The 13,412-nt window shown below is 39.2% G+C and overlaps 1 protein-coding gene across 1 annotated transcript; it reads left to right on the forward strand.

Annotated features, from left to right (window-relative positions):
* Positions 1–487: 487 nt before the first annotated feature.
* On the forward strand, positions 488–11,790 carry LOC121528537 (protein NLRC3-like). The gene is made up of 11 exons (XM_041816039.1): positions 488–492; positions 873–1,040; positions 2,797–2,973; positions 3,538–3,764; positions 3,892–5,641; positions 8,105–8,278; positions 8,926–9,099; positions 9,447–9,620; positions 9,744–9,917; positions 10,396–10,569; positions 11,368–11,790. The coding sequence occupies exons 1-11, from the start codon at positions 488–490 to the stop codon at positions 11,372–11,374; spliced, it is 3,204 nt and encodes a 1,067-aa protein (XP_041671973.1). The 3' UTR covers positions 11,375–11,790.
* The last annotated feature ends 1,622 nt before the right edge of the window (positions 11,791–13,412 follow it).

The raw sequence follows: 13,412 nt of genomic DNA on the forward strand, positions 1-13,412 counted from the left end.
ATTTAAGCAAGAAACTTCAAGCTTGGACTAAAAGTAAAGACTAAAATGTTTTGAGTTTTCGTCGACTAAAACTAGACTAAAACTACATGGAGTAGAAATGACTAAAATGTGACTAAAACTAAAATGCATTCAATCTAAAGATTAAGATTGAGACTAAAATTTTAAAATAGCTGCCAAAATTAACTCTGGATGAAATCAACACTGGTCAGTCATCTATCAGGAAAATTTAGAGCCCTTCATGCTCCCGTCTGCTGAGAAGTGTTATGAGTTCCAGTTCACCTGTCCACACTGAAGCCAAAAACTACCAGAAACTGGTCTACTGACCATGGTATTACTGTTTGATTGACCAGCCAACTGGTCTAACCTGAACTCCATAGAGGATCTCTGAGGAAGAAGAGAGACTCAACAATCCAGAAGAGCTGAAGGCTGCTATCAGTGCAACCAGGGCTGCATAACACCCCAGCAGTGCCACGGACTGATCGCCTCCATGACGTGAGCGCAGATGCAGGAATTAATGAAAAAGGAGCTCCAACTGAGTGCATAAATGAGCAGAATATCCCAGACGGTCATCATTTCTGTTATAAATATTTTTAGGACTCTTGTTGTATTGTGCTAATGTAATATTCTAATATTTTCAGATGGTTAATTTGTGATTACTGTACGCTGTAAACCATAATCAAGATAAAAATAAGTTGTGAATATTTCACATTGAATGAGATAAATCTAGAACATGTGGACGTTTCACTTCTTGATTATAAATTCACATCAGTCACACCACCAGGCAATGAGATCTGGAGGCCTGATCATCTCCACTCAACACACTTTTCATTTGTTTCTCTCCTTTGTTCTTTCTTTGTGTTTGTGTTTTTCAGCTTGCCTGCAGTATGGCAAACACAATCTGAAGATCAGAAGATGAGTGACTGTGAGGACAGAGGGGGGGATGGAAGGTCCTCGGTGTCAGACTGTGTATCGTTGAAGAGTAACAAGTCCAGAGGTCGTCTTATTGACTTCAGTAATGATCCTGCAGGCTCAGAGAAATGGTTAGAGAACATTTTTAATACCCAAACAATCTGTTACAGTAGTGTGTTTATGTATAACCTAACAGTCAAAGTGAAGTTAGTCTCAACAAGAGGGTCCTGTATTTGTCTCTGTCCTTGAAAAGTGACCACTCTGTTTTTCCTCTGAACCTCAGCAATGAACAGGAACAGGAAAATTTTATGGGTTTCAAAGAACTGATAATGGTTATTTATTGAATGTGCAGCATTAGGAGGTCATATTAACTGAAATCAAAGCTATTTCAATCAAAAACATCTTAACAGGACAAGTTCCATGTTAACATAGGAGCCCTTCTTTGATATCACCTTCACTATTCTTGCATCCATTGAACTTGTGAGTTTTTGCAGAGTTTCTGCTTGAATTTCTTTGCAGGATGTCAGAATATCCTCCCAGAGCTGCTGTTTTGATGTGAACTGCCTCCCACCCTCATAGATCTTTAGCTTGAGGATGCTCCAAAGGTTCTCAATAGGGTTAAAGGTCAGGGGAGGATGGGGGCCACACCATGAGTTTCTCTCCTTTTATGCCCATAGCAGCCAATGACACAGAGGGATTCTTTGCAGCATGAGATGGTTCATTGTCATGAAGATCATTTTGCTATGGAAGGCACAGTTCTTCTTTTTGCACCATGGAAGAAAGTGGTCAGTCAGAAACTCTATATACTTTGTCGAGGTCATTTTCACACCTTCAGGGAACCTAAAGGGTCCTACCAGCTCTCTCCTCATGAATCTGGCCCAGAACGTGACTCCGCCCCCTCTTTGCTGATGTGACAGCCTTGTTGGGACATTATGGCCATCCACCAACCATCCACTACTCCTCCATCTGGACCATCCAGGGTTGCACAGCACTCATCAGTAAACAAGACTGTTTGAAAATGAGTCTTCATGTGTTTCTGGGCCCACTGCAACCATTTCTGCTTGTGAGCATTGGTTGGGGGGGGCTGAATAGTAGGTTTATGCACAACTGCAAGCCTCTGGAGGATCCTACACCTTGAGGTTGGTGGGACTCCAGAGGCACCAGCAGCTTCAAATACCTGTTTGCTGCTTTGTAATGACATTTTAGCATCTGCTGTCTTAATCCAATGAATTTGTCTGTCAGAAACCTTCCTCATTATATCTTTATCTGCATGACCCCGTCTGTGCTCTTAATCAGACACTAATTTCTTCACAGTACAATGATCACGCTGAAGTTTTCCTGAAATATCTAATGTTTTCATACCTTGTCCAAGGACTTGCACTATTTGAGGCTTTTCAGCAGCAGAGATCCTTTTTCTTTCCCATATTGCTGAAACCTGTGGCCTGCTTAATAATGCGGAACGTCCTTCTTCAGTAGTTTTCCTTTAATTGGGCTCACCTATAAACTAATGTCTGAGATTGATTTCAGTGATCCACAGAGCCCTGAGACACAATATCATCCAGGAGTTTAACTGAAAAAAAAAGAACGTTTGTGACACTAAAATCAAATTGCATAATAATTTGATGATATGATATTTTTGGATTAAGTATGAGTTGGAGTAATGATTAAGTAATGAAGAGTAATATTTAATTCTGACATATTCTCATACCATAGCCTACCTATTAACCTAAAATGAAAGGAAAGAAGAAAGATGCAGGGACGCACCTGTAGAAACTGAGCTTTTATGATTGCAAATTCACATCAAGCAATGAGATATGGAGGCTTGATCATCTCTGTTGAACACAGTTTTTATCTCCTTTGTTCCTTTTGTGTGTTTGTGTTGTTCAGTTTGTCTGTAGCGTGTCAGTTTCCCCAAACACAATCTGAAGATCAGAAGATGAGTGACTGTGAGGACAGAGAGGAGGACGGAAGGTCCTCTGTGCCAGACTGTGTATCGTTGAAGAGTGACAAGTCCAGAGGTCGTCTTATTGACTTCAGTAATGATCCTGCAGGCTCAGAGAAACGGTTAGAGAACATTTTTCAACATCCAAAAAAACCTGTTAAAGTAATGTGAGTATGCATGACCTAACAGTCAAAGTGAAGTTAGTGTCAACAAGAGGGTCCTGTATTTGTCTCTGTCCGTGAAGAGTGACCACTCTAAATGTTTTCCTCTGAACCTCAGCAATGAACAGGAACAGGGAAGGCCTAAACCTGCAGCCCACTAGTACATGGAGATGCTCCAAAATTAGTGCATAGTAAAAGATAATCTAAATGCTATATATAATCCATTAGTGCCCCTTACTGTTCTGCTCCAGCCTTTATTGCCCTGTCCCTTCTTTTTTGGCATGTGTTGCTACCATCAAATTTAAAATGGGCTAATATTTTTCAAGAAATGGTGAAGTTTCTCAGTTTCAACATCTGATATGTTGTTTATGATCTATGTGATTAAAATATGGCTTTATGAGGAAAGTCAGTGCATTCTGATTCATTTTAATTTGACACAGTGTCCCAAGTTTTTTTGAACTGGGGTTGTATTTTTACTATAATTTTAATGTTTGATAATCTCAGTGATTTTCTTCCTCTCAACAGAACTGTGAAGAGGAGTGCTCCAGTGGAGGAGCAGCAGTCCAGCTGTGCTTCATGTCAAAATGTCCCTAAAGATCCAGTTTCCACCAGCTGTGGACACTGGATCTGTGCACAGTGCATCAGCTCATGCAAAGACCAGTCTGCTTCATCAGGAGAGTCCTACTGTCCTCGGTGCGGGAAAAAATCCAGACTACAGAGGCAGAGGTCCAGTCAGCTCAGCACAGCACAAAGTAAGACTTTGATTCCATATAGATCTGATGTAGGCAGTGGCATGATTGTAGTCATGAATCTGTTACAATAACTTTTTGTATGTCGTTCTGGCCGTCAGTTCAGTCTCATATTTTCTTCTTTCAGCAGATATTGATCTGAAGGCTGTTTTAGAGGAGCATAAGACCAATCTGAGAAGGATATGTGAAAGTGTGGCTGAAGGAACCAACGAAGCAGGAACTAGAACCTCCTTCAACAAGGTCTACACTGAGCTCTACATCACTGAGGGACACAGTGAGTATGTTGACAACCAACATGAGGTGAGGCAGCTTGCCAAGATGAAGACCCTCTATGAGACTGCAATCAAATGCCAAGACATATTCAAACCCTTATCAGACCAACAGACACGGACCAGGGTCGTTCTGACGAACGGCGTCGCTGGTGTTGGAAAAACCTTCACAGTGCAAAAGTTCATTTTGGACTGGGCAGAAGGTTTAGAAAACCAGGACATCAGTCTGGTGATTCTGCTTTCATTCAGGGAGCTGAACTTGATCAGAGATGAGCAGTACAGTCTTCTTAAGCTGCTCCATGTTTTCCATCCAACACTAAAGAAGATCCCAGCAGAGTCCCTCACCGTCTGTAAGGTTTTGTTCATCTTTGACGGTCTGGATGAAAGTAGACTTTCATTCGATTTCCCAAACACTGACGTTGTGTCTGATATCTCAAAAGCATCATCAGTCAGTGTGCTGTTAACAAACCTCATCAAGGGGAATCTGCTTCCCTCAGCTCTCATCTGGATCACGTCTCGACCTGCAGCAGCCAATCAGATCCCTCCGTCATGTGTTGACAGGGTAACGGAAGTACGAGGCTTCACCGATGCCCAGAAGGAAGAATACTTCCGGAAGAGGTTTACTGATGAAGATCTGTCTGAAAGAATCATCTCACACATCAAGACATCCAGGAGCCTCCACATCACGTGTCTGATCCCAGTCTTCTGCTGGATCACTGCTACAGTCCTGGAGCACATGATGACCACAAAGCAGAGTGGAGAGCTGCCCAAGACCCTGACGGACATGTACTCACACTTCCTGTTGGTTCAGACAAAGAGGAAGAAGCAGAAGTATGAGACAACACATGAGCTTACCAAAGCTGACAGTGAAGTCCTTCTGAAGCTGGGGAAACTGGCATTTGAACACCTGGAGAGAGGAGACATCATGTTCTACCAAGAAGACCTGGAGCGCTGTGGTGTTGATCTCACAGAGGCCTCGGTGCGCTCAGGAGTTTGTACAGAGATTTTCAGAAGAGAGTGCGGGATCTTCGACATACCAGTCTACTGCTTTGTACATCTTAGCGTTCAGGAGTACCTGGCTGCAGTCTACATGTACCATAGTTACACCATCAGGAACACTGATGCAGTGGACACTTTTATTGGGAAGAAGTCCCTGTATTTCTTTCTGAGAGGAGCTATGGAGAAATCCCTCGAAAGTAAAAATGGCCACCTGGATCTGTTTATTTGCTTTCTTCATGGCCTTTCTCTAGAGCCCAACCAAAGACTGTTAGGAGGACTGCTGGGCCACACAAACCACAGTCCAGAAATCATCAGAAGAGTCATCAAAAATCTGAAGGAGATGAACAATGAAGAGATCTCTCCAGACAGAAGCATCAACATCTTCCACTGTCTGACAGAGATGAATGACCTCTCAGTGCATCGGGATATCCAGGAGTTTCTAAAGTCAGAGAGAAGACCTCAGAAACTCTCTGAGATCCACTGCTCAGCTCTGGCCTACATGCTGCAGATGTCAGAAGAGGTTCTGGATGAGTTGGACCTGCAGAAGTATAACGCATCAGAACAGGGGCGACTGAGACTGATTCCAGCAGTCAGGAACTGCAAAAAGGCTCTGTAAGTCCATGAGACAATCATATCAGTGTAAATGATAATGATGGGTAAAATTGGTACTATTCTAAAGTCATCATACTTTTTATTATAAGGCATAAGGTATAGATGAGCATTCACTTGGTGTCAGTGATAAAATTTTAAAATGGTATTTGTTATATACGGTGCCCATAAAAGTATTCACCCCTTGGATGTTTTACCTTTTAATTGATTTTATAAATCAGTCATGGTCAATATAATTTTTTTTTTCTAAAATAAATTCCTCCCTAACACAGTGTTTATTTTGGCAGCTATTTTTAAATTTAGTTTTAGTTTTAGTCTTTAAATGAAATGCGTTTTAGTTTTTGTCCCATTTTACTCATTTCTACCCTTTTCAGTTTTAGTATAGTTTTAGTCGACGAAAACTCAAAACATTTTAGTTTAGTTTTAGTCCATAACAAGTCCTCACAATTTAGTCTTTACTTCTAGTCCAAGCATTTATTTTCTTGTCTAAATCTGGTACTAAACCATGGTAGTGTGTTCTCTGCACTCTGCCAAACCTGGGGTCCTTGCTTGCTTACGTTTTAGTCTAGTTTTAGTCATTTTGACAACAACTAAACTTAGTTTTTGTCAGTTTTAGTCATCACAGATCTATTTTTCTTAGTCTTAGTCTAGTTTTTGTCATGGAAGAAAAGGCTGTCAATGAATAGATTTAGTCATAGTTTCAGTCGATGAAATTAACACTGCCCTAACTTCAAAGAAAAAACAGATTTCTACAAAGTAATGCCAATTGGATAAAAATATCTGATGTAAAATAAGTGACTGCATAAATATTCACCTGTTGGTATTTAGTAGAGTCCCCTCTGGCTGCAATCACAGCCAGTGTTAATTTTGTTTTGTTTGATGATATTTTTTGTGATGTTGCTTCATCATCAATGAGCCAAACACACACGGATCACATTTTCAAATGATGTAAAATTGAGTAAAAATTGTCCAAACGTAACGTGGGTTGTTAATTTGATCTTAAATAATAATAATACTGTCAAAAGGGCACAAACAAAAATGAAAGCAACAAACTGGCAGAGCAGAACGATTTATGAGGGGCAGCTGCAGGTGTGAGGCAGGGCTGGTTTTAGCCATTTGGAGGCCCAGGGCAAAGACCAATATGGGGACCCCCCCCTTTAGCTAAAAGCAATAATAATAAGAGGAAAAAAATTGCAAGTATCCCTTTAAGTTAACGGAGTCACAGAACTACAGTAAATGTCCAAATATGAAATATAAATACCCAAACAGACACACATGATTCATCAGCTCTTTGAAAAGCTTCTCATTGCTCTAAGTTGGCACATTCTGATATTTTAAAAAGACTTTAGTCCAGGTGGAACTTACATAAATAAAGACATGCTTATTATCTGTGAAATCTTCTGACACTACACAGACATTTTTATGTAGCCTATATCATCCCGTTTAACAACACAGTAATCCACCAATTTATTGTTTCATTTCAACTATGGATGGATTGATCATCGCTTCCCCGGTTTTGTATTGTAGCTGTATTGTATTTTTAAGACAATGTGGCTCTTGGGTAGAATAAGGTTGAGCACCGCAGGTCTACAGCATTAAAAGGGACATATTATGCACCAATCACTTTTTCAGGCTTTTCTAACACAAATGTGTGCCCCTGGCCTGTCCACAATCCCCTCAAGTACCAGAAAAATCCATTCCCTCTCCCCCTCTCTTTCTCCACCTTACAGAAAATGTGTGCTGAAACAAGCTTTCTCAGATTTTACATCTAGTGACCTCACCAGGGGCCTAAGCACCCGCCCCCAGGTTTGGTTGGCCCTCCCCCACTTGGAGAAAAGTCCCACCCTCCTCTACTAATCCTCTCAGCTATCAGCTGAGATGCTGGATAGCTCAGTGGGTTACCCTGCTGACTACGGTCAGGGAGATTGATGGTCCAAATCCCAGTCAGGTCCTAAACTTTGGATAAAAGTGTCTGTAACATCAGGAGTGCTGCATCCATTTCCTGAGAGGGGTGTGGTCAGGGGTGGAGTCAGACAGCTAATTACCTTTTAAAACCACAGACACATAAATGGCTCGTTCTGAGTAGGGCTGAAACAGAGGCGTTTTTAGGTATGCAAAAATACAATACTGGAGTGTTTTTTCAGTAATAAACGTCACAGGCATGTTTTGGTGACCTCTGAGAACAATATAAACTTGTCTTAAAAGGGCAAAATATGTCCCCTTTAAAGTATAAGTGAACCCCCAGCTCAAAGTTAACTCCGCCCACTTCAAGATTTCAAAAAAATGCAGAGAAAGAGAGCAGCTCTTGGTACAAATATCAGAAATAACACCAGTATTGATGTGTTCTATCATGTTTTTTTCAGTCAGATACCTCAGTGTTCAGCTGAAAAAAATGTTAAAGCGTTTACTACTTTTTAATATCATCATTTAATACTTTTTTTTTTTTTTTCATTTATTAAATGACAGATTTTCTGACAGTGGAATAACAGACACTCATTGTGAAATTGTGGCCTCAGCACTGAAGACCAACCCCTCCCATCTGAGAGAGCTGGACTTGTCCAACAACAAGCTGCAAGACTCAGGAGTGAAGCAGCTGTCAGCTGGACTGAGGAGTCCAAACTGCAGACTCGAGCATCTAAGGTTAAACACCATTCTGTCTCCTTTTCCCTGACATCTTAATACATCTATACTGTTTGGGAATAAAAATAGCAAACAGATAAAAGCAGGGCTGTCTTAGGGTAACTTATTAACCAGTGATCTGATCCAACTATACCTTTGGGATGTGGGTAAGCAAGAGCACAAGGACAACTTCTGCAGTTATTAACACATTTAATGTGAATCTAGTATTTTAGAACAACTTTTATTGAACAGTATTAACAGAACATTTATTGCTCTCAAACCAGCATCACCTCCACCAACTTTTAGTAATCTTTAATAAAAGCATCAAACAGAAATGTTTTAGAATTAGTGAATAAGATGCAAATCATTTAAATTAATATCAACGTCCTTGTTTTTAAGACTATTTGAGTCCAGTATATCTTTTTTAATAACCCATGTAGGAGTTGATACAATTTTAGAAGTGTGGTCACTAACACTAGTAATAGCATGTTGTCAGTGAGCATTTTACAGTTATGCCTCTTGTTTTTACTTGCATCCTGAAGGTTTAGGATGTTGCGTTTCTGTTTGTTATATTCTACTTTCTACTTGTGTTCTCATCAGATGATTAGGTATAAATAATACCTATCAAGAAATTTTATGATCAAGTTAAATAATTTGTCTTTATTCAGGTTGTGGAGCTGCAGTTTGTCAGAGAGCAGCTGTGAGTCTCTGGCCTCAGCTATAAAGTGCAACCCCTCTCATCTGAAAGAGCTGGACCTGAGCAGCAACAAGCTGCAGGATGGGGCAGTGGAGCTGCTTTGTGATTTCTTGAAGAGTTCACTGTGTGGACTGGAGTCTCTGAGGTCAGCTTAAAGTCACTTTGACACTCATGGATGTCTTATCTAACCCAGACCTGCACCAAAACATTAATGTATTCTATTTAATTTTCTACAGTCTTCTTATTTTGAATGGTAGACCACTGTTTATTTCTATGGCTGTCCTATTTGATGAAATAACAAACAAAATGAGCATCATTTACTCTCCATTCTTCCTGGATTTATCCAAACATTCTTTGTGTCTTTGGAAGTATTTTGGACTTTTTGTCAAACCTAACATCAGTTTTCATGTGAATGGCTTCACAGCTTCTGTTTGTTTAGCATGAGCCAATGTTTGGATCATATTAACAGGAGCTTGTTTTCCATATCATTAGATTATGGCACTGCAGTTTGTCAGAGAGCAGCTGCGTTTCTCTGGCCTCAGCTCTGAAGACCAACCCCTCCCATCTGAAAGAGCTGGACCTGAGCCTCAACAAGCTACCTGATTCAGGAGTGGAGCTGCTATGTGGCTTTCTGAAGAGTCCAAAATGTGACTTAGAGACCATGAGGTAAGTCTTATTGTTTTTGACATCATGGTTCAAAATATATGTCAGTTTGAACAAACTCATACAGTATATTCCAATCTTACATCAGCTTACACTATAATACTTTTTATTTGCATATATTTTCAGATTGAAGGACTGCAGATTGTCTGAGATCAGCTCTGTTTCTCTGGCTTCTGCCCTGAAATCCAACCCTTTCTATCTGAGAGAGCTGGAGCTGAGCTGCAACAAGCTGCAGGACTCTGCAGCATCGCTGCTGTGGGATTTTCTGAGGACACCAAAGTGTAGACTGGAGACTTTGGAGTAAGACAGTGCTTTTCATAGTTCATAGGCAGAAATCAAAAAGATGTGAAAATCATGACACTTAACAAGACGTGGTGGATTCAATAGTTTCTATTCTTCTTCAGGGCTTTAGAGGTACTGACAGTTTTACTCAATAAGCTTTAGTGAATGTTTCAGCTCATAAGGAGCCATAAAGTGTTCATTCCTTCCATTTCTCCACGGTGTAAACAGACATTCAGGGAGTTTTAGAAACTTTTGCATTGAGTTTTTATTTGTATTTGGTGGTCTTGGCAAAGTTAGCAAAGTTTAAAGGTGGAGTCCCTTTTGTTTATTGAAACAGCAGCATGTTGTCCCTATAGTAATATTTATTTTCCACTCTTTGAATTTGAATGCTTTTATCATGCATCCTGATATGTTCAGATGTTTGAAGTGCCATCATTTTTAATTTATATATTCTGAAATTTCTTTAGCTTTTTTCATCATTTTTTTTTTAATTTAGATTGCTTTACTGCAATTTGTCAGAGATCAGCTGTGCTTCGCTGACTTCTGCTGTGAGGTCCAGATCTTCATCTCTAAAGAAGCTAGTGCTGAAAGGAAACAAGCTGCGAGATGAAGACCTGGAGGTGCTGCGAGGTCTTGAGGAGAGTACACACAACAGTCTGCAATCTCTGAGGTTAGTATGGAGTTGGTGTTAGCATGCAAGTCTCTCGAACATTACTGTAATTAAAGAAAGCAAAAGCTGCATAAAAGTTCTTGGTGAAACTCCAACCCAGCTGTGGCTTCTTTCCTCAGTGAAGCTGTAAGAGGAGAACACAAAGGTTGGGAAAACAATACAAAATAATCTGGACAGTTTTGGGCTCCCGGGGGCTTTATTTGTAGCTCCTAGATATGCACAGAATGTGTCTTACAAATCACTATGTATAAAATATAATGTATGTAAATAATCTTAGACTCGAGAACCTACAAGTAAACCCTTACACATGCATACAAACATTTAGGATGGAATATAAATCTAAGCCTTTTTCAGGCTTAAAAAACTGTATTTTTCAGTTTTAAAAAGTGTAATCTGCTGGCCTCTAGTGGCTGAACCTTTCAGACTGGTGCAGCAGTGTGGGGCACACATTGTCTGTACATTGGGACTTCACTGGTAGAAGTTGTTGACTGTTAAGTAGATGTAAAGTAGTAAAATTGATTTGGAATTTTAAAAATGAAATAAATAAATAAATACAGGAGAGAAGTCACGCCTTAACATTTTGTGTCCTAATATTTTGCGTCCTTTGCTAACATTTACAGTAAAAGCCTTCTAGTAGTAAATGAAATAAACTGCTTTTAACATGTGTGCTGCTTCACACAACCACTCCAGATCTGGTTGGAGCTGGTCTGAAGTCTCTGCTTCATATTGGGTAAAATATTTGCAGATACAGTGAGTTTGGAGTCTTAACACTAACTTCCTGCCTTTTTTTATCATCAGGTTTTAGTGATATCTGTCCCAGTGATGATGAAGATGACCAGCTTTTCCCTGATGATCCAGAGACACTGAAGCAGCAGCAGCTTTTGTGTGATGTATCCTAAACTGCTACTGAGAATCTGAAAGAGAACTCACAACCAATGAACATCAGTCTTTTCACGTGAGCCACCACCTGGTAAAGATGGCATCATGCCAGACTATATAGCCTTGGCTGACAGACTGGCCCCACTACAAGTGTGATTCTGACCGTTCATTGTATGCTGACGTCTCTGCGACTGTGCTGGAGTTCAAAGGTTGTCATGGAGGCAGGTCCAAGATTGTCAGTTATTGCTACAACAGGAGCTGTCTTTGTGATGCTTGCAGACCAAGATTGTTACAGTTAACTAAAACTAACTAAATAACTAAAACTAAAATTTGAAAAATATTTTAATTAACTGAAACTAAATAAAAACTAAGCTTTACAATAAAACTGAAAACTAACTAAAACTGTATAGTGCGCTTACAAAACTAACTAAAATTAAATAAAAATGGAGACAAAATATCCTTAGGATTAGTCTTTGACACAACCAGACTGACTGGCACCGACACACAATTCTGGGGAGTGTAAAATTGCCTGATTTGATTGGTTAAGTACTGAGCCCCAGACATGACATGGTCAAAAAAAATAAATTGTGGCCACAATATAGCAATAAAATACACACTAAACACTAATTCATGGCCACAAAATACTGATAAGTGGTCACGAAACAAGTATAACATGCACACAAAATACTAATTCATGGCCACAAAACTCTAAATTGTGGCCACAAAATACTAATTGGTGGCCATGAAACAAGTATAACATGCACACAAAATACTAATTCATGGCCACAAAACTTTAAATTGTGGCCACAAAATACTAATTGGTGGCCAAGAAACAAGTATAACATGCACACAAAAAAATAATTCATGGCCACAAAACTTTAAATTGTGGCCACAAAATACTAATTGGTGGCCATGAAACAAGTATTACATGCACACAAAATACTAATTCATGTCCACAAAACTTTAAATTGTGGCCACAAAATACTAATTGGTGGCCACGAAACAAGTATTACATGCACACAAAATACTAATTCATGGCCACGAAATTTTAAATTGTGGCCACAAAATACTAATTTGTGGCCGAGAAGTAAGTATAACATGTACACGAAATACTAATTTGTGGCCACAAAGTCGGTATAATGTGTGCACGAAATACTAATTAATAATATCAATATCATTCCTGGACAGCTGTGTAAGCAAATTATATTAATATTATTAATTAGTATTTTGTGCGCACATTTTACCTACTTCCTGGCAATAAATTAGTATTTTGTATGCATGTAATACTTACTTCTCGGCCACCAATTAATATTTTGTGGCCACAATTCAGAATTTTGTGGCCATGAATTAGTATTTTGTGTGCATGTAATACTTGTTTTGTGGCCACCAATTAGTATTTTGTGGCCACAATTCAGAATTTTGTGGCCATGAATTAGTATTTTGTGTGCATGTTATACTTGTTTCATGGCCACCAATTAGTATGTTGTGGCCACAATTTAAATTTTGTGGCCATGAATTAGTATTTTGTGTGCATGTAATACTTAATTCATGGCCACCAATTAGTATTTTGTGGCCACAATATAGAATTTCGTTGCCATGAATTAGTATTTCGTGCACACGTTATAATTATAACTATATTGTGGCCACAATTTCATTTTTTTTGACCATGTCATGTTTGGGCCTCCAAAGTTAAGAAAAAACCGAATTAAAATGGGTTAATCATGGCAAAAAATGCTGCATAAGGCAGTTCAATTAGATTTTAGAAGTTACAGAAATAAGTTAGAAGTGGGAAAAATAAATAAATACAAGTGGCAAAAAATCACCAAAAATGGGTTAAAGTGGCAAAAATGGGCATATAAAGTGGTAAAAGAGGATTAAAAAGTGGCTGAAAAGGCTTTAAAGTGGCAAAAGATAGGTGGAAATTTGGTAAAATAAATGAAAAATTGCTATAAACTAGCATAGAA

This window comes from Cheilinus undulatus, linkage group 20 (genome assembly GCF_018320785.1).
Source record: "Cheilinus undulatus linkage group 20, ASM1832078v1, whole genome shotgun sequence".
Lineage (NCBI taxonomy): Eukaryota > Metazoa > Chordata > Actinopteri > Labriformes > Labridae > Cheilinus > Cheilinus undulatus.